This window comes from Diuraphis noxia, unplaced genomic scaffold (genome assembly GCF_037042655.1).
Source record: "Diuraphis noxia isolate RWA-SAM2 unplaced genomic scaffold, SU_Dnox_SAM2 contig0001, whole genome shotgun sequence".
Lineage (NCBI taxonomy): Eukaryota > Metazoa > Arthropoda > Insecta > Hemiptera > Aphididae > Diuraphis > Diuraphis noxia.
The window spans coordinates 35,623,457-35,647,080 of NW_028301711.1; the positions used below are offsets into that span (position 1 = coordinate 35,623,457).

The window sequence follows — 23,624 nt, forward strand, 5'->3', positions numbered from 1 at the left end:
TATTTTCACGAGGACTTGGTGTTGTTTTTTTTTTTTTTTTTTAATCGTATCGTCGTCGTTCCGGTTGAGTGATCGGAGTTGTACCGTCAAAACCACGAGTGCAAACAGAAACGACTTGTTATCGATGGAATTACTCTCCAAATAAGTCATTCACTGAGGCTGAGCGATGGGCGGGACTGCGCGACAATCGCAATAAACACACTCGCAACTATACCTACCCGACGTTGTTACTGACGTATGGTTATATTTAAAGTACTAGCTGGATTGCCCGCGACTGTGACTGATAATATAATCCATAATACAGTACCCACGACATGGAAATAATATATGTACATTGTATATATATTTTATATTCGTTTTGAGAATGATTGGCGGCAATCCTGGACGGATTGCGAATAACGACCACCATAAAATCCGGAAACTCACTATACGTTATTATATTTCCTGTAGACGAGTTTGAATTGAAAAATATACGATACAGCGATACCGTTGGTAATTTGGTATACATTATTTCAAAGGTGCATATTATATGTTGCTAAGTTGCATGCTCAGTGCTTAACCTCATTTAAGTTTCTGAGTGACTTGATAAATATTTTGGTTCACAATGATTTTGTCTTTTACTATTTTTTTTTTTTTGAACAAGTAAAAGCTTAAATTTTTTATAAAGGTATTATTTTTTTCATTGAAATGAAGATCAAATTTTGTCAAAAATACATAAATATAAATCAATACAAATTCAATTGTTTTGTTGTAATTCCAAAATATTATTCGTAGGGTACTTAAATTGTACATTACTTGATACGTAAATATTTCAAAAATATTTAGATTAATTTAAAATTGATGCTTATTTGGTATTTATATTACAAATTTATTCACAATTAAGTTGGTATTAACTTAAAGTAGTTAGTTACCTACAATAATTGAATAATTTATGGTATACATAAAATATATTGTTATTATAGTACCTATAATTATTAATTACCTAATAATAATAATAATATAGCATAATAAATGTGATGTTCTCGTAAAAAATTAAATAAATATCAACTATAAGTGCATAAACATCACAAACAGTGATGTGTCAGCCTATATATTATGAAGTATTTTTTATTATATTTAATAATTAGTAATAGAAAAAAATTGTCTCAACATTTCAAAAAATACAACTGACAAAAATATTGTAGATATTATTATCATCTTAGTCATCATATCATTTCAATAAAATACAAAAATTAGTCAAATCGAAATTTTAAAATCTTTTTACTGTTTTTTTTTTCAAATTAATATAAAATATACTTTGCATGATCGAAACGAATAGTTTTTATTTATACTGCTGAAAAATCTCATCGTAACCCGAACCAATAACGATGTGTCTACGTAATTTGCAATCGACTTATCTTAAAACATAAAAAGATTATAATATGCCTGCAAGTATGACACTTTTGATTATAATTTCTAAATGTATGCCTACCTACTGCTAAAAAAACAAAAATCGTTTCAAGAACCATTAGGCAATATGATTATATTATACTTGAATATAATTTCCCTCTTTGGTTTTCTTTTACAATAAGGTTATAATGGAAATTGGAAGAGGACGGGCTGCATATTGCGGGGTGCATGTGCCGTGAAAATCTTCCTCCCTTCCGAAATAATAAACCAAAGGAAAATACTAATGAAAGGCAAGCGTCAGAGCATGCGCACATAGTACAGTGTTAGGGGTGAAACTTTTGTCGGGGGTGGTTAAAACTTAAAACACTCACTTTACTCCGCATTTTCTTTTTCTACAGGTAAAAACAAAAGCCAAAAAATATGATGGTACAGCTAGATTGTTGTGGATTGGTGTGACAATAACCCACGAAAATTGAAAGAGAAAGGCTTCGAAGTTAAAAGCGTATAATAACAATATACATCTATGAACTACCTATATTATACGCTAAACATAAAAACGTAATATTTTCTGTGAATTCAATTATTACACTTAATTTGGTGTGAATATTTTACATTATACGCATGTTTCTAATATACACCTTTCATTTTATAACATGATTTTTGTAAAAAAAATTCAACCATTCAAAGGTAAACATTTTATTAAAAATAATTTTTGATTTTAATAAGAAAACAATTTTTGGTTTTACAATGATGATATATATAATGTAGTTTTTATCATTGTGCCCACATTTAAGTTTCATAACAAATAATAATTTGTTTTATTTTTCAATTTTGTAGGTGGTTTGACTTGTAAACAAATTTATATGTTTAATACTTTTCAAAAGAAATTGAAAAAAAAACACATTGGGAATAGGTGCAAGAATATTTACACAAAATAAATTTTCGACAAGATCGATTTTTTTGTTATTGTTGTTGTAATCCAACTACATTCTTGAATGAAAGTTTGACAATTTAATACAATATTTGTCAAGGTTCCTCATCCTCATAATGTTGTTTTGTTTTTTTTCAGCTTATATTTGATAAAATTTTAAGCTATATCAATATTAGCTAGTATAAATAGTATTAAGTTGAACATATAAAATTGCTTTTAAAGTAATTCAAAGATTTCAAAATAAAATTTATATTTATAACTTCATGAAGTTCAAATTTTTCCGGAATCAAAATAATGACGATTTTTTTTCAAATGAAATTATTTATTACGTAGAGAATATTTATTGTTTTTCAAAAAATAATATTAATTGTATAAATTTATGAAACTTTCCACCACTACTTATACTATAATTGTTTGTTTATAATCAATTTTTCAAATATGTTTGATTATTTTTAAGATTTTTATAGCACAAATCTATTCACGCTATTTTATTGTGTTGGTTTTGGCTTATAAGTTATAGTACCTAATCAATCAATTTACAAAAAATATTGAACCATCATTCGAATTAAGATAATGTCTGTACTTACCTACTAATTGCATTATAATACTAGCTATCCCATCCGGCCTTAAATGGACAAAGATTTATTTTTAATGAATATGCAATATTCATACAGCAGATTAAATTTTTTTCGCATATTCAGTATTTTATTGCATGTAAAAAGTGCAAAATCAAAAACTGGTTGTGATGGTCTAGCAAGCAGTCATCTCAAGTGAAAATCGATTTACGTGCGATTTATTTACATAGGAAGGCACTCATCTGTGGACTATATATGCAAGCAGTATATCAGGTAGGTAATCCACCTACGGATACATATTATAATGAGGTACAAAAATTCCAAATTTCAAGTTCATACGTTTTGTTATTGAGTGAAAAATAAAGCAGATGCTTTACAACAATGTAGAATTATTATTTTACTGGAAAGATAGCGCCACTGTATAGTGTTTTTACAAAATTTTCCTCTGTGGGGGCTGAATTTCAAAAAATTCCTTTCTTAGCAGTTTCCTAGGTTATAATAGCTACCTATCTGTATACCATATTTCAGCCCAATTCATCTAGTGGTTTGAAATGTGCGTAGATAAATTAGTCAATCAGTCACATTATCTCGGATCGATTTTTGTATAAAATTATTCATCATTGAATTCATATTCAACAAATTATTTACTATTACAGTTATTTACCCAATAACCGTGGTACACTAAAAACCTACTGTATTCTACAATAAAACAGAAACAAATTTCCCGGTTTATTCATTTGAGAACCAGCAATTTTTATTATTAAATTTTAATAAAAGATAATTTCATAGAGAAAAAACGTAAAAAAATTATATATCAGTTGTACTTTTGCTGACATTAACTACGATAGTTAATCAGTTAAACTTACCAACTTATAGTTATAGGTACTTGTACACCATAAATACGGCCCATTTGTAGGTAGCGATGTCGTGAATTATTAGAACTTTAATTAGGTAATAATAATTTATCGACTTTGCCTGACACTGATAGCGTAATTCCAACAGCCAATAGTTTTATTCAAAGTAAAAGGAAGTAGTAATTTATTGCCTTACTGGTATCATATTATTGTGACCGTCAACATTGTGAACAGATAATAGTGGTCCAAGCCGCTATTGTCCAGACTTAGACTGCAAGGACAACTCTTGTATACAAAGTATATAGTTGAGGTGGCAATGGTCATGAACTTCCAACATTAATATTTTTTATGTACCTATGAGCAAGAATCGAAAACAAAATACCAAAAATGTTGGAACAAACCAATCATGTTCTAATATACTTTCAGTCATAGGAATTTGCTCTCAGTCGCATTATATGAAGCAGCGAGCACGCAGCTCTCATGACATAGCTCTCGGCTTGATGACTTCAATGCCGGGCACCAACATAGTCAATTGAAAAAAGTACACACAACTTTTTGTTTTATTAATGAGGTAGGTATTTGATATTTATTTTCGAATAAAGTCTGCACAATGTAAAATACAATCCACATCAAACATTCAAAAACAAAAACAAAATTAAAAAAATTATATAATGAATATTATACTATTCTATAAACACTAAAATTGGATATTTCTAAAGACTAAACATTAAACTATAGGTAGTATAAATGTAATGGCTACATAATATTGTACATACGTAGGGATACAAACAAATTGTCATCGTCATAGTACGTCAAAAACCATATATATATATAGTGTGTCAAAAATTAGGGAAACACCGACAAATAATAACGTTAACAAAAGTTTCCAGACTTTTGGACACACACATATATGATTTTAGAAGTTTTAAACAATGATAAAAGATTTTCACATTAACTAATTAAAAATTAAAAATAATAATATTCATAATAATGTACCTATTCAATAATAATAAAAAATAATAATTTTACAATAATAGTAATAATAATAATAATAATTATAATAATAATTGTTTTTGTTTTTTCAAACAATGATAAATCAAATTAATAAGAATGAAAAAAGCACTTGATACTCCTTACGAGGTCACATTTATGTTCACTATAAGTATATTATGTATTTGCACCATCAGTTGAACAAGTTTTACCCGTATTATAATATAATAAGTTAAATTAATGCAAAAAAAATAAAATAATCATAAACAAATAAATATTTATAACATATAGATATTTTAAAAAACTACTTAACCGACAATTATATATTATTAGTGTCTTTCAAATATAAGCTATATATTTATAAATGTTTATTATATTCTAATAATAACGTTTACGACGTATATATTATATATTATATATTATATATATATATAATATATAATGTATAATTTTTCAAAATTGCAGCGTTTTCTCTCTCTTTTTATTCGTTAGACACAGATGTTTTTAGGTCGAACTTAATATTCTCGTAACAGTAAACATAATAATTGATCTAAATTTATGTGTAAAAATCAACATTGTAAGGGTATGGACTAATTAACAATGATTCTGTCGTAGGAACATTAAATGCAACACATTTTTTGTAGAATAATATTAATGTGTTCCTACAGGTTTTACAGAGAAATTAAGAGATCCAAAATCAGTACATTTACATACATTTCGTATCCGTATTACATAACATATTTTACTTATTGTAATATTGTATATTATAAATAAATACGAAGACAGTCAATGTATTTACATATTCAACATTAATTTCTAACAATATATATATATTGTTGATTGACGCTGATATAGTGATAAACATTTAAAAAAATTGTTTACAATTAAATTAAATTATTACAGTAGACTCGATAGAATCTTGAAGGCCAACAAAAGAAAAAAGATACGATTAGGTCAACCGCGTCAAAAAATTCGAGCTGTTGAAGTTCAAATAATATCGAACGTCTACTGTAAGTATGTGTGTATACATACTCAAACACACACACACATGCGTATATTATTTTCACACACAATAAACATAATAATTAATTAAATATAAATTGGTCCTCAGTGAGTTTCGTCACTTTAGGATAACATGATTTGTACTGTTTTTTCTAATTATAGGCAATTAATATATTATAAGGCATACAAATGAGGTAGATGATTTTCCGTTTTGTATTATTTTAATTACGTTAATAATTACTAAACTTAGTCCTATAAACCTAGTAAAAGAAAAAAAACAATGAAACTATACAACTTGTTGCATTTTAATAGTGTTTAAATAATATGCAATTATATATTAATAATAATAATTATATTATTAGCAAAAACTGCTCGACAGACTTTTTGTTCCTCTAGCGAGAGAATGTAATTAACTACTACCCGTATGATTTCATTATTCTATATTAAATTATATTATTAGTAATATATAGACTAAAATTGAATTTAAAAAAAAAAAGATAAAATGCGTACACAGTAAAGTTTTCCCAGACTAAAAAAAACAATCGTTACTATTCAAGAAAGGAACGTCCGAGGGAAACGTGTACGAAGAATCAAAATATTTATTAAAAAATAAATAATAATAATACAATTAGTCCTAAAACGTAGAAAATAATAATAATTATATATATTTATACTCCTGTTTTTTGATAACAACTATCGGAACTCTCCCTATGCGTCGTTCCCCCGCCCAGTGGCACGGTTCACCTAATAATATTTTGGTAAATAATGTATTATCATATCACAGATACTAAAATAATAAATGTTTCCTTTCTATAACACTAATGACGTAAAATAATATTAAACTTGACTATTATCATTTGGGCAAATAAAGTTTCACGTTATAGTATAATGTGTACGTACGTTGCGAATAAATAAAATAAATATTTGGGATAGTCACATGATAATAATATTAATAATAGTAATTATTCTAATACGAAATAATAATAATAGTAATATCATAAATAAGTATAATAATAATAAAATGTGATGATAATATTATTAAATATATATACTACGATCGTTTACGTTTAAATTGAGGCTTTGTTGGCGTAATGTATTACCGAACTGTATCGGCTGCACTGCGCCTCTTTCTTGGCGGTGCTCTCCATCGACTTGAGTATCATTTTCGACCGTTTCCTAGGTGGCAGGCTCAAGTGATCGCGATCGTTGGATTGCGCGGGAGGTGGTGGCGATGATTGTGACGGTGGTGGTGATGATTGTGCCGGTGGTGGCGAGGATGGCACCGTGGTCAACGACACTACAGGTGGCATCTCCACGGCAGTCTCGTCTTCGGTGGTGTACCGGACAGGCGATACAACTGCGCGATCTTCGGCAGCCATCATCATGACGTAATCCACGTGCTGCTGTCGCTGTTGTTGTGCGGCCGTTTGCATCGTGTGGAACGACTGTTGTTGTAGTTGCTGCTGCTGTTGGTGTTGGTGTTGTTGCTGCTGCTGTTGGTGTTGTTGCTGCTGCTCCTGCTGTTCGTGTTGTTGCTGCTGCTGCTGTTCGTGTTGTTGTTGCTGCTGCTGGTGTTGTTGCTGTTGCTGTTGGATTAGTTGCTGCTGCTGATGTTGTTGCTGCTGCTGATGTTGTTGCTGCTGCTGATGTTGTTGCTGCTGCTGCAGGTGGTGTTGTAGCTGCTGCTGCTGCTGTTGTTGTTGTGTTTGCTGCTGCTGCTGCTGCTGCTGTTGTTGTTGTTGTTGTTGACATTGTTGTCGGCGAGTCATTGGTGGCGGTGACACATCCATGGTCAGAGTCATTGAACCCGAAGAGCTGCTAGCCGGACTCGGAGGTTGATCGCAATTGTATTCGTCGTCTTCCTCGTCATCATCGTAATCACTGCGTTTGCGATTTCTACCAGGTAACCTGGGATACAAATACTGACACAGCTTGTTGAGTTCAGTGTCTACGTCAGCAGCACCCATCATCATTACGTCGTCATCATCCTCTTCATCTTCGTCATCTTCTTCATCATCAGACTTTCCAACACCGCCAACATCGTCTTCTCGAACCATTACTACGGCAGCCGTCGCTGCTGTCGATTGCTGCAGGAGAAGATTAGAGCGTTTTGGTTCATCAGACAGCTGGAGCAATACCGCAGCGGACGTGGCCACTGAAGACTTGTTGTTCTCCTTGTCACTACCACAACTCGACGAAGTCTCGCCTTCAGACGCCGCGTCTTTTTTGGACGAAGGCTGCACAGTGATGACCAGTGCGCCTGCGGCCGCAGCCGCTGCGGCGCTGTCGGTTACTTGGACACCGTTAGTGGTAGCCGTAGCCACGGACGCCGCTCCACTACCTCCGTTGTCCGAATGACTCTTGATGTGACTCTCCATGGTCTTCTTGGAGGTGAACGTGCCATTACAAATCGTGCACTTATATACTTTCTCACCATAATGCGACACCTGGTGGAGCTTGAGCACGTGGTTGTAGCCGAACGACTTGCCACATATATCACACGAGTAAGGCTTCTCGCCTGTGTGCGTGCGTGTGTGCACCTTGAGCTGCTTGGAGCACGTGAACCCCTTGTCGCACGTTTTGCACACGTACGGTTTTTCACCCGTGTGAGTGCGTATGTGAATGACCAGCTGGCCACTCTGAATGAACGTTTTGTCACAGAACGAACACTTGTGCGGCCGTTCACCGGTGTGTATGCGCATGTGCCGATGCAATTTTCCACTGTGCTCGAACGCCCGCTCGCACACGTCACATTTGTATGGCCTCTCTTTGGTGTGGATCCGCCGGTGCACGCTGAGGTTCTCCTTGACAGAGAACGGTTTGTCGCAATACTCGCATTTGTACGGTTTTTCACCGGTGTGTGTTCGGTAATGCCGGGTCAACCGGGCTGGTACCGTAAATGATTTGCTGCAGTAGTTGCACTGGAACGGCCCGTCCGTCGTCGTGTCCTTCACGTGAGATCGCAAGTGATTTTGGAAAGCGTTTTTCTGCATGAATACCTTGTGGCACACGTTACACTGCAAAGACTTATCAGACACCGTAGTAGCCGTGTGAGATGACTGTAATATAGCTGGCTCGGCCGCTACCGCCGCGGCCACTGTCTTAGCCGAGTCGATCACGGTTGCCTCTTCGACCACCGGCGTTATGGTGAACACTGGCAGATCCGGGCTGCACACTACGCGCTTGATCGCCGCCGCCGCCGATCCCTCGGAAGCGTTCTCTGCGACGTCGATACCCGTCTTCTGGTGTAGTTGCTGCTGTTGTTGTTGTTGATTGTGTAGAGTTCCTGTTGTAGCAGTGGCCGGTTTCAACGGGCTGAGCGTACAGTCGATGCCAACGCGAACGAAATCAGTAGATCCTCCTCCACCAGGCGAGCTCAGAATCGGCATTTCCCCATTGATAAGTTCTACCATGTCGGATACATGGCCCAAAACATTTTCTATAACATAAATAAAAAACAAAATGTCATATAAATTGAAATAAATGATACGAAAACGAGCTATTATGTTATTTATATGTAACAATCACAATTTGTACTAAGTGAACAAATATGAAATACGTCCTATAAAATTAAATATTGGGATTATAAAATTTTTGCTAATAAGTTTATTTTGGTTTGTTTTGTATTCAGTAATTGTGATTTTTTTAATATTGAATTGATTATACATTACTTATTATAGCTAATAACTGTTTTATTTAACATGCTGGTTTTATAATCAATGCTCCTTCTATGTATCGAGTTTAAATATTATACAACTATAGGAAGACATATTAATGCCAACCTTAATTATACGCATATATACAATAGAACGCTGTTCAAGAGGGTGGAGTTACCGAAGTATACATTTATATTTTGTGTGTGTGCTAAAGTGTATGAAATAATATTTATATACGTATATATGCATATTCATATATATAGATACAATATACTCATTTATTTTTAATAAATTATACTATTATGTATCCCATAATAAATAGTGTATTTTCAAACGCGTGAACACTTAAGTTAAAAACATGTAAAGAATTATAATGCTTAAAAGAAATATGACAACACGATGACTTTGATAATACAACATTTTAAATAATAATGTCGTACAACAGGACAAATATCCTTTCCTCGAATGTGTCAGTACCTATGTTATATATTATAATAGATATCATATGCTTGTAGTCATAATTTAATATTAGTGTGTATTCATATTATAATATTTTAAAAGCTCGCGCCTTTATTCGTGAAATACATTTGTAATGTATAAACGCGCACAGTTATTTAGCTATATCACTATACAAAGCAACTCGCTGCCGTTTATTGTCGATGAAATAATGTTTAGAATTGTATTATTATCATTCACTCTTCGTATAATCGTCGCAATATTGTGTCGTTTTTATGCACGGGTCGTTAAGAATAGAAGCTTACTGTGTGATGATACGTGAGATTAGTGAATTCCAGCGATATAATCCAGCACGTGAATTGTTCGACGCATTTACGTACCTATGGTATTTTTTTTACACAGTAAACTCTCTTTTCATTGCTGAAATTAATTACTTCGTAATTCATATTGGTTTTTAAGTACAAAGAGGGAGGGTATTATTATGCATGAGCAAACTGTTTGTACAGATGATGGGTCGAGTAAATACCGCAGAAATAGTTTGGATATTACACGACAATATTCAAATTATGTCATCCCATATTATGTATATACCCAATAAACCGAGTACATTTAGCTTACACACATTTTAAAGGTCAATAATCGTTTCTTTGGAACAAACATGTTTTATAATAATTGAATAATAACAATACTTATTATATATTTTTTAAACTGTTCATTTATGTTTCATACGCCTTAAAATAATTAATAAAATTAATTATTAATAGCACTATGACCAAAATTAAATTGTTTTTGTAAAAATATAGGGTATTAAAAATATTATTTAAATAATACAAAAACTACTAAGTTTTTTCAAAAACAAAAAATAAAGGTCGTCAATTTAATGAAGTAACCTATACAGTACAGATGACCTGTCTAGAGCACGAAGACTACGGGGTATATAATATTAAATATGTATAGATATTATATTATAAACAGAATAACTATATTTTCCTTATTATACTGAGAGCCAATGGCGTACTTTCGGAGAAAATGTTAAAATTACTTTTCGTCGTGTAACGGTTATGTGTTCAAGTCAAGTAAATATTTGTTCGATATCGATTTATTGTGATTATTCTAGCCGTATCTGATGATGATTTTGATGTGCACGCGTAACATGAAAATATATCGGCAATAAGCTCCATAACAAAAAATCACAAATGTGGGAGGAGATTAGCAAAATACTGTATTTTGCACGCAAGACGCAGACGCCCGTGAATTGCCTATTCGTGACGCCGTGACACGCGAAACTCGCAAATTTTGTAACGAAGTTACCAAAGTTCAACACTATTCTGAAACATGTATTGGTAGATTTTCAAAACTAGTTGACATAAACAAAACATCAACAGTTGGAATAAATCTTATATGACTATATTATTATTCCTACTTAAAGGATTTTTATTAGTTAATAGTTATGAATTCTTGTTTAGATAAATAAAAGGATATTTCAAATGAAATCAAAGTAATTGTTAAAGACAAAGGGTATGTAATACTTAATATTATATTTTACGATTTTTTGTTATGGATAGTAGGAAATAAGAATAGGTAAACCAATAGAGTTATTAAACACACACAGACATCATGGTCTGCGTAATAAATCTTAAGCGTTGTGGCATACAATAGTATAAGTTTTATTTCGTACCTCTCCACAAAAATAATGTTATGTAAATATATTTCAAGATTATGTACTTAAGCACAATTTAATAGGTACCAAATGAGTTACAAAACTAAATAATTTTTGTTAATACAAGTGTTTAAAAGGTATCAATTATTGTAGTAACATGTAGCGTGCATATAAATTACAATCAAAACACTTTAACACGGGCAATAAGAATAACTTAATCGTGTCTCACCAGTGTTTATTGTTAATATAACGGGTATTATTCTATCACCGAATATTATTTCAGGCTTTATATCTAAATGAATGATTTAAAAGGCAAAACAAGGCAAAGGTCCTACATTAAAGATTAACGTTAAAAATAGAAACATTTTAGTTAGCAAGTTAGCTATTACATATATACAACAATTGAGATAAGTGATAAAATACGTGTTTTAGATATAATATGAATTCAATGTATGAATAAATATAATAAATTCTCAATAGTTTTACATCAGTATTATACAGTTTTATTATTATTATTACAATGCTATTACTTTATTTAATTGTAACTAATAATTTATTTCTCTAAATAAAAAAACACCAAATAAAATAGAAGGTATAAGACCATGCAAAAAATTAGTTTTGGCTTAAATTTTATATAGGTATCTACACATATTTTTTTATTTTCCGCTATTTTATCTAATCATCGTGTAAAACTATGATTAATTCGATACATTTTATGAAGGAACTTATTAATTACGACTTAAATATGAAATGTATTAATTGTTTTAATATAATATTAAAATATTTTAAGGGAAGCCATACGGGAATTTGTTGTCTTCGTCTTACAAACGTACAACATGGCAAATTTTAAGTTCACTATAATACATTTTACTCTGTAAATTTTTATAACTAGATTGAATTAACCTTTTATAAAATTGTAAGATAAGAATATTATATAGGGCATCTCAGATGATTTTATTGATATTATTTTTAAGTTACGGTCGTCTTAAAATGTAAAAAAAAACCCTCCGTTTAAAATGTTATAACTTATTTAAAAAATAACGACATCAATAAAATCATCTGAGTTTTCCAGACAATATTCTTGCCTATACATTTTATAAGAGGTAAATTCATTCAAATTTAAAAAATCACAGAGTAAAACGTATTATTGTGAACGTAAAATAGTTTGTGTTGTACTTTGTAATACGGAGAAAACAAATGCTCGTGTGGCGTCCTTTTAACCATTCAAAAGATAAACATTTAAGTGGTAGATAAATAAAATTAACATGACGAATACAAGTACATAATAGATTTATTTTAATGTACCTATGGTATATATATATATATATTTTATCAACTTATAGATACACGGCGGACAATTACTGACTACAGCATGGCATAGATATTAGGTACACATATTTTTATAGGTATACGTACGAATATTATATCAATTTTTTTTAAATCAGATTGTTTTTAATCGTTATTATTAGTTAGGTACATATATATTAATACACATAGGTAATTGAGATTTTCTTTATTTTATCAAAATCAAATCAAAAAAAATAAATATATAATCGTAAGTAAAAGTAAAAAAAATACATCTTTGTATTTAATTAAAATACTGTTAAACGAAAGTTTGATTGTTTATGTATTTTTATCAGTCATAAAATAAATATCATTAATAATTTTAATTCAGTGCTTAACTTTTAGAACTTATTTTTAAATACCTATCAAGTAAAAAAGGACTTAACACCTAATATTAGCTATTGTGTTGAATTATTTATTTATTTTTATTTTCGAACTCTTGGTAATATAACTGTTATATTATAGATTAAATATAAATTTATTTCCTCTACGTCTATATGAACATTAAAGTCATAATATTTGTAAAAATTAATCAGGAATACACCATATAGTTAGTTTGTTGTAGTTAATTAATCATCTAGATAATATTTAAAACCATAAGAAAATAATTATTCAAAACTGAGTATCACACGTGTACAACATGAATAATAATATTGTCTCTTTTTGCTACGTCGTCAACTATTTACGGGATATAAAACTATAATAGTGTACACATCAAACGTAGACAGTTTTACGTATCACTACAAGTCTACATCAGAATTCAAATGGAATAAAAAAATTATTATTATTCTCAACAAAAACTGAAAACGTAAACAAAATCCTTTGTCTTTGGACAAAGCAAACTGCACCGATACACCAACGTATTAGCAAGGTGTGCCTAAAAAAATTTAAAAATAAAATGATAAAAAAAATTGTCTGTCGTCCGATTTCGGTATTAAAACCGTAAATAGTCTGCACGCGTGTCAATGACACCGGACGACGACGGCAATAATAAACGAAAAAAATGAAACTGAAATTAAAACGTGCGTTTTTCCTGCAAGTTCTTACCGCCGGCGTTTTTGTTGTTGTTTTTGAGGTTGAGCCAAAAATTTTTTATCCACTGTTTTTGCGACTTGTCCCAAAGCTGAGCCATTTTTCACTGGGGCATTCCTCCACGGTTACTGACAGCAGCGAGACGAGCGCGCGGGACCAGAGACTAGACGAGACTAATAGTATAATGTAGTGACTATGCTGCAACTATGCAGTTACTCTCTCACTCTCTCACTCTCTTACTTTCTCTCTCACTCCCTCTTTCTCACACTTTATATATATATTTATATATATATATATATATATGTGAGCGGTGCAGCTGCTATCTTTGGAGAGGGGAAGAAAACGAAAAGAGAATAGAGATGGCAATAGCGTGAAAAAAAAAATAAATGATAATAAAGAAATTGAATAAAGAAAAGCAAACAAAAGAAATTAACTAGGAAATTGTGAAAACTCGAGATAAGCAGTACGCGACTATGCAGGTGAACACTTTCGGTACGAATGTTGAGCGATGATGCGGACGTGCAGTATATGGTATACGATATTCTCGCGCGGTCGCGGGACCGCGGCCAACAGTCAACAGCCTACTGAAGCCCCGAAGGCGGCGGGAGCGTTTCGTCCGAAACGGTCTCCTCTCTCGGTTTCCCGGCGGCACGTGTATACGGACGTTCGCAAGTGTGCGTGTATGCGTATGCGCGCACGAACGAGCAAGCAAGCAAACAGCAGCGGCGGCGTCAACGGCACGCGCGTTTACACTGCCTATATTATGTCGTCGAGTATTATTGTGGTGTTATGATGGTGCCTCCCCACGCGCGCGGCGATTCGTGCTTTGGCAGCGGCGATAACATTGCGTGCGTATTTAGACTGTTCCCGAGTGCGTTTATGCGTGCGCTGCGTATATAATACACATATTACATATATATATACGTATATTGATATGTATGTGTTCACGCACCCGCGATAAGAAGAACCGCGGACTGCCGACTGGAAACGAACGTGGCCGAACGCCTGCGCGCGCGGGGATCGGTGTGGAGAGGTGGAGGAGCAGCGCGCAGCGCGTATTTACGCTCGCGAACCGTAGGGGAAAAATAATAACGTAACAAGCCCAAAAATACGGAGGTCATCGAACGACGACAAAGCCCTCCATCGTCCTTGTTCCCCCCTGCATGTGAATATATATATATATATATATGCACACTACACCGTGAAGATTTTGGCGGTCGGCGAGTAGTATGGGGGCTGGGGCAAAAAACGACAGCGATAATATTAAAATAATATTGCTGCGGTAAGAATAAAAACTTATCGCCGACCTCAGCTGCTGCTGTATCAGCCCACCTGCCGGGCACACGTGAAATATGGGGGTTGTTTTCGTATGGGAAACGATGATAGCCTTGGCCGCCACCCGCGAAAGAATACAAGACACATTACGTCGTGGCGAGTGTCTCAACTTGGTCCAGGCGCATATCATTAAAGCATTATACAACCTTGGCGAATAACGATGATCGTCACCGGTATTAATAGAACGCTTAATTTTTTTTCGAAGAAGAAGAAGAAGAAAGGAAAAACAAGGTTTTGATTTTTTCGTTACGTCGTGTTCTGCAGTAACGACCGCGGGACACCGGTGCGTTGACCCCGGTGAATCACACGCACCGCGCACGCACACGCGAGCCAATAAGTCGGGCATTGGGGTCGGGATACCGGCAACGACGACGACAACGACGAAAACGATCGCGGCGGCGTTTATTCTCCGAAAAAAGGGGCGCGCCTGCATTTGAACGGCCCAGGGTTCGTTGACACGGCAATATTCGGGAGTGAGCGCGTGTGCATCTGCCGAATTTTTATTTTATTGTTGTTCTTGTCGAAAACGCAGTACGCACGTTTCAATGCCGATGGAGAGAAAGAGTGAAAGACCGGGACGGGATGAGAGCAAGAGAGAGTGAGTGAACAGTGATGAAAAAATGAACACTACAAATTACACATGATCGCGCGTTTACAAAGTATAATAGCATATTAACAATAGCGATTGTAATAATATTATAATAATATAACATTAGGTTTTGATACACGCATAACGTATAAAATTATAATAACACATAATATTAATAGTAATAATATGGCATAGGCTACATCGGCGGCGGACGTATGTGGGAGTTGAGCTGAGTTCTAGTACGCTGATACCGTCATGTGATTGTCACAGTACTACTATTACTACTACTAGTAGTACTACTTATAATAATAATAATAAATGGGTCACGGAAAAATAAAAAAAGCTACCAACAATTATTATTATCACCAATTATTACAATCGTCGCGTGGTGTCGAGTAGTGTGCACACTGCGCACACGTCACACACGGGCACTTAAACTATTATCATGAATGCTGTTGCAGTTGGTCATATCGCGCACATAATATTATAATGTCGTTGACGCGGCTATGAAAAAAAATGGGTTTACAAACGAGATAACAATAATATTCGTTTTGTGCGTACGTCGACGGCAACGAGATTCTGCTATGCAGGCAATTGTAGGGGGGCAGATGGAGTATGTATAATACTATAGTTATGCAACGCGCAAATCGTAACACGAAATATTTTCATTAGGCGCTACGGGCGGCTAAGAAAGCGGGCGTCGCGTTGCAGAACATGCGTGAGGCTAGTGTAACCTTTCCCAACGCATCGATGCGGCGGCGGCGCAAGCCGGCGGTTGTGGAGGAGCCGGACGGCCGTTTCGGTGGGCCACCACCGTCGGTAGAAACGGTGGTCCGACGCCTACACGTGGGCCCCCGCGAACGGCGTCCCGGCCACGCGAGGCCACCGCCGCCCGAACACCGACCTCGACAACGCGGCGGAGAGTGTGGAACGCGTTCGTATAATATTATAATGTGACCCCGCTCACCAGTCCACCCCACCCATACACCCTTTCCCACCCACCAGACATCGCCGCCGACACGCACTATACACAATAATACATTTATAATTCGCACTGGAGATTCGTTTCTTTTGTATTATGTATATATATTTTTTATTTTTTAGACTCTTTTCCCGCCGCCGCCACTGCCACTGATGGTCGTCGTGCAGCAGTCGCCGTCGCTTTTGTCTCAATACGCCGAACACAGACGGCATCGAAGGTTTCGAAAAAAAAAACAGCACCTATATTATACGCATATTATTATATTATATTATGTTATACATGGCTTCAATATTTTTTGCACGTAGTCATTTTATAATTTTATCTCCTCGTATGTGTGTGTGTCGTACTGTCGTAGCAATAGTCCTGCGCTGCGATGGTGGTCATGTCATATGCGCATACACGACGCGTCATATATAGTAATAAGTATGTGTGTTCATAATAATACATCGTATTACCCGGCACGACGAAGACGCCCCGTTTGGATGAAAGAGAGTTCGTTGCCCTCGAAAACAACCCCTAATATGTTGGGTCTGCTCACCGGTAGGCAATACGTGAAAAGATTGTGAGGGGGTAGGGTAGTAAATGGGTGTGTGTTTATATTGTTATTATTGTGCGGTACATGAGCCGGCCGACGATTGACGGATATTATCCGCGAGATGTCTGCCCGAAAACCCGGTTTGCCGATCGATTTTGACAATCAAAAGAATTTCACGTATGATAAAGGACTGAGGTGATAACAATACGGAAGGTTAATGGCTATAATGTACAGATAATGTGTGAAGTAACACTATAATAATATATAAACAAACACGGGCCATAAATATAATATCATTATAAATAATTTGTAACCGTTTACGATCGGCATCGGTCCCCGCGTATTACGCGCTTCGCGTTATCGTCAAACCGGCTACCTGTCGCGTATTACGATACATATAGAATAACCTACATTATAGGTAATTATGTATAATGTATATATAATAAATTGTCAATGTCCGACCTTTTTCATAATTCAATAATTCCAGATTATTTAGTTTGGCCGACAACTTTGTTGATATTTATTTATGCTAATATTTTTAACAGTTTTGTTTATACTAGACCTATTATAGTACACATATTATGAATAAAAAAACGTCGAAATTGCAAATCATGTCAAATTTATTCGCAAGTCAAGGGGCTATATTTCTCATAATTTCCCATTGACTTCTGCATTTGGACGACTGCACGCGTAATATACGAAAGAATAGTTTTATGCTAATTTTGTTTCTCGTACTAATTTTTTACCTACTGCCTACCAATATTATGTATGTTTTTATTACTAACATATTTTAAATAAAAAAATAAAATCAGCTTTTCACAAAACAAATGAATTATTATACCTACAATAATAAATAAAAACTTATTCTAAGTACTTACAATTATTATGTATTAAGTAAATATAAAATAAGTATACCACGACAAAATTGATAGGATTAAACCTTAAATTATGAGCTACTTACTTTAATGATGTATCAATAGTATAATTTCTTTTATATCTAATTATTTACAACTCATAAATTAACATACATTTAAAAAATTCTGAAATAATTATTTTTATTGATCTCTTTTATTATGATTATTTTATTGGTATCATATATTTATATCTTTACAATAATGTGTAGGTATAATGTATTCAATTAATATCAGATCATTATAATTTTAAAATGGCTAATTTTTAATGTGTTCTTGTCATTTATCGATGTAGCAATAAATTATTATAAAAATAAAGCCCATTTAAAATTAAAATAGTTTAATTTTTTTCTGATAACCTATAAACCTATACATCGTTCAGAATTAAAATCAGGAAATGTCGCACCAATGCAGTCATGAGTAATTGGTATATGTCTTATATTATGTTATTATTGTTGATCTATTAATTTCTTCGAACCTTATGCTAGTATGCCATAATATATTACTGTAATATTATTACACTGTGTTCGTAAATTTAACAACAAATTAAACCAAACCTTCTGAATCCCGCGATATTGCATTGATGTGAATTATATTTAATAATCCCATAAAGCTTAATAATAAGTTCACTAGTAGGTACCCGAGTAGGTACCTTAATACATTTATTCTTATTATGACAATATTTGTATAGATTATAATTTTGCAAAATTCTTTAAACATTTAGTAATTCCGTTTAATAAATTATCAATGCTTAAACTTGATTTTAAAAGAGCACAATCTTTTTAAAAAAACATGCTAAAGACATTTTAAGTATCGAAAATAACCGTTTTAGTAAAAAAGTTAGAAATAAAGGCTGAGATTAGCAATTTAAGGCAAAGATTATAATGCTCTGAAAACCTCCGTAAATTGCAAAATGCCCTAAAAATGCCAAAAGAGTTATATTTCTAAAAAAATGCAAAATTAAAATTAAAAATTACATTATACGATAATCAGCGTTTCTTACAACAAATTATCCACTTCCAAATTATGCTCTAGAATACAAGAAAAAACTGATATTCCAAAATACATTCCAGCTCCATTTAGAAGTAACTATAATAACCTAAAATATTTAACTTTGACAAATAACTCTCTCATAAATCTTCACCAAACTACTACAACTACACTAATTCGCCACGTCACACATTATAATCATCTATACGAATAATATGTGCATCATCGTAGCACTCGTTCTGCTTATTCATTTCAAACTCTGATAGAATTTTGGAATTCGGTTGCTAAAGACTATCGGAATGAACAATACAATGTCTATTTAACAATAAAACTATTAATCTAAGTATTGCAGCAACAAATATTTTTCTTAATTATTTTTAATCGAAGAGTATAATGATTATTTAATGGGTATATAATTATATTTAATTCATTAAAAAATGTATTGTATTATAACAATCAGTCATAGATATGATCAATGCTGGTATTTGTCACTCGTAAAACTATAAAGATATTGAGTTGAAGGGTTAGCTTCAATAAAATTGCTACCAAAAAAAATTTGTTGACTTAGGTCAAGATACATATTTAAAATTTTATAATGATATTTGAGTAATGGTAAAATGAAGATTTATTAACATAGATCGGAACAAAATCAAAATTACAATATTTATAGGATGGTTTCATAAGCACAATCCACGCTACTATGTTTTGACTGCAGCTTTTGCATCGATTACCAATTTAAGTATTATTGTTATTAAGTATAGACATGGTGAACATACAATTTTAAATTAATTAATATGTTGGTTAAATTATAATTAAAAAAAAAGAAAGTACCTACTTATGGTACCTCTACTTATAATAATAATATGTATCCAGTATACTATAATTGAATAATTATTATATTTTATACTTTTACTCTTTTACATCCACTTAAACTGAACTCAAATTTAAAATAACGTTGATATTTTTTTTTTTTACCTGAAGGTACTAAAAGAAAAACAATAGGTAGGTTTTAGTGATTAACGCATACCTAATTTGAATTTTATTTAAATAAGTCACTCAATAACTACATCTGAGTTGAGATTAATTGACCATTTATTTAATCATTTTCACGTTCGCAAAAAACTTTGGTTTGGTTCGCAAAAAAATATTTGGTTGAACGTACTGGAGTTGTTCCAGGGTGAGACAATACTTTTGGTTTTTAGAATTTTATACACTACCAATGAAATGTATATTATTCAACTACAGTACTTAATATGTAGAGTCTTGAGTCATTTGCCAATTATGACCACAATAAAAATCAACAAATATACACACCTTGATTGTTTACTGATGATTCATGTTGTGATTTTCACTTCGGACGACGACTTTCGATTCACTCGAACGGCACAGAAATTGTATTTGGTAGACCAGCAAAGGAGCTTGTGTGTTGTCGGATCGAGTCTGAGTGTTGTGTCGACAGTGCTGGTTTACATAATATTTTAATTTCAAGTTAAACACATTTTCGCGAAAGTTCGGGCGTAAATGTTTCGGAAAATTCCAAACCGTGGACGAACTATGTACGAGACGAAAACGGCGGTGAAAGTTCTGAGGATATAGGGTTTATCGAACACTATTTGCTAACGGCGAAAAAAAATAAAAATTATAAAAAAATAATTAATAGTAAAAATAATAATAATAATAATAATCTAATATAATAATAAATAAAATGATAATGTCGAAAGTATACGCGTTTTGCAGAGCGAAAAAAAATCCGCGAACGGCACCGGCAGAAGATCGAAACAGTACCACAACAATGGTTAAGTTAATGGGGACGAGGAACGAAATCCGAACGGAGCCGGCCCGAACTATTTACCTCTCTTACCTCTTTGGCCATGCCGACCGCGGCCGACGGCGGAGCGGCGGCTACCGAAGGGCGCTACGGTTGTGAACCCGGCACACTGCCGAATTTCAAAGCGCGTGGAGGAGCCGGGCTATCGTTTCTGCCAAGTGCGTGCCGCGCGTGGCATCGCTTGCAGACGCACTCACACGCGCCGTGCGCTCACGAACACGATCGGTCGGTCGGTTGCGACCGCACACGCACGCGCAAGTCGTCCCACCCGAGGACGGTTCGTTCGTGTCGCCGCCGCGTTTCCGCGTCTCGCTCGCTCGCTCGCTCGCTCGCTCTTTCGTGCAAACACGCACGCACTCACGCAACCGGGGCGTACGCACTCACGCACTCTCACGCATACGTTGCGCCATGCGATGTGATGATGATGCCAAATGAAAAACATAGTAATATTATATTGTTATTATCACCGTCGGGGTCGCGTCTTTGTGGCATAACCGAAAACGAACGCGCGGCTGCAGACTCCACCTCACTTCTGGACGGTGGCGGTGGGGGGAGGGCGCACCGGTTGTCAAAAAAAAAAAATACTAACCAAAAGAACGAAACAACAAATTGTTATGAAATACTCACCCAGAGTCGAATTTCTATTGGTCCGCCACTGCCACGCCACCTGACACTGCTGCAGCCGCTGCGATTTTCCACGTACGCATGTCAAACAATCCGAAAATCCTGAGAGACCGCGACCAGCTACGACCGCAAATCGTTGCCTCGAACCTGTTTGAGTTTTTTTTTTTTTAATCTTTCCACAAAAACCCTCTCCCACCCACCGCACGTACATGCGTAAAAGAATGCGACTTTAAGTCGTAGGCGACGTAACACCGAGTGGAGTGAACCCGCAGGTACCCACCGGCCATCGCCGCGCCACGCTGATTTGGTTGATTGTTATGAATTTGTTATTTTTTTTTTCGTTTTCGATTACCTACTCGAAACTTCTAAGGTTTACTCGTACGAACTGGATTTCTCGATGCACCCAACGACGACGTGTTTTCTTACTCCGAAGTCTGCCACCGGTACACTTCTTACCGTGGCATCGACTAGCATAATATTTACATCGGCAATATTTTACGTTCGTAAAAACTCGAGAAAAACATTTAGGCATGTCGACATAATAGAATCTTCAACAATATTGGAATGTTTATTTATAAAAAAAAAAATCTCTTGTATGTTTATGTAACGAAATATTATGCCACGTCTTGTACTATATTATTGTCTATTATTGTTTTTTTCTTATTTAAAACCTGTGTTACAAAATACAAAGTCTATTATGCTAGTTGTTACCACCTATTTCTTTAATACAAATTATGCATACTATTGTAACGTAAATTATTTTCTTCGCAAATTTCTTGTATTATCTACCATGAATGATTATATATATATATTTTTTTTTATTTGTTTATGTGCATCATTATACACTGTTTTACATAATTTTAGTATTATACCCTGTATTATAATATGTTACTAAAATTATTATTTTTTTTTTTTAACTTTAACCGATACTATCTAACTACAGTTTATTATTATATATTAATTCGGTTCAGGATTAGTCAAATTAATTATTTCTATTTCTTAACACCTACAAATCCGCTGCTTTACTTTTTAATACGAATACTATAATATGTGTTTTTATGTTAACTAAGCATTATTATTATATTTGATGAAACAATCATTTTGATTTTTAATTTTTTAATTTTAACAAATTTATATGTTATTCGGAATTAAATTGGAAAACTATAAAATCCAAAGTGTTGCATCTAAAAACAAGTCATCTTCTTTTTGTTAAGTAGTATTAGATAGTTCTTAACTTGTTATATAATATATTTAATGCAAAAATAAGGGTATAATTACAACCTTGATAGTTATATATATAATAAATATACCTAAATAAATTATCTATTGACTTGTTTACTACTTAAAATTATGGGGTTTAAATATCCGTTTATGATTATAATATAAAATACAGCAAACATTGTTATGTAAGCACTAAAATATTATTAGTTGATGTACTTATTGAAAAATTAAATTTTATAAGTCTAGTGTAAAACATAAGTGGTACGCACGCCGCACGGGGTTGTCAGGGTAGGCAGTTGTGTACTCTGTAAATATTTTTTAAGTGTACACAATGTGCACAGTGCACACATATATTATACATAGATATTTTAGTTGTAAAGTAAGTATTACGTAAAATAGTAACGTATACCTACCTATGTATAATATGTATATTTTAATATGGTTGTGATATACGAAATTTCTATACTAAAATAACCGTTAACGTTCGATTTGAAAAAAGGTCTACCAGTTATATTTTTAAATTTTAATATTTATTATTATATACCTGGTATGAGAATGTAACTTAACTAGGTAACTAAATATTACTAGTTAGTATAGTTACTCGTATTTTTGTAATACTTATTATAATATTGTAAATTTGTAAATAATATTTAACATAATTTTATTTATCATGTGATAACAATGAATATCTTATATGATTGATATAATGATATTATGTGC

General features: G+C 33.4%; 1 protein-coding gene across 2 annotated transcripts; it reads right to left on the minus strand.

Annotated features, from left to right (window-relative positions):
- Positions 1-4,301: 4,301 nt before the first annotated feature.
- On the minus strand, positions 4,302-21,043 carry LOC107165162 (uncharacterized). Of its 2 annotated transcripts, none has more exons than XM_089216248.1 (2): positions 20,546-21,043; positions 4,302-9,180 (listed from the first exon to the last, which is right to left on the minus strand). In XM_089216248.1, exon 2 carries the CDS (start codon positions 9,152-9,154, stop codon positions 6,809-6,811), a length of 2,346 nt encoding a protein of 781 aa, XP_089072374.1. In that variant the 5' UTR covers positions 9,155-9,180; positions 20,546-21,043; the 3' UTR covers positions 4,302-6,808. The 2 variants fall into 2 exon arrangements, with proteins under 2 accessions (XP_089072374.1, XP_015368748.2); XM_015513262.2 differs by lacking the exon at positions 20,546-21,043 and adding an exon at positions 13,905-14,815.
- Positions 21,044-23,624: the final 2,581 nt, after the last annotated feature.

Excerpts from the sequence above, each read along its gene's own strand:
- LOC107165162 (XM_015513262.2), bottom strand. The coding sequence starts at position 13,989 with ATGGCTCAGCTTTGGGACAAGTCGCAAAAACAGTGGATAAAAAATTTT. Across the intron at positions 9,181-13,904 it reads CAACAACAAAAACGCCGGCG|AAAATGTTTTGGGCCATGTA; the intron begins GTAAGAACTTGC and ends TTTATGTTATAG.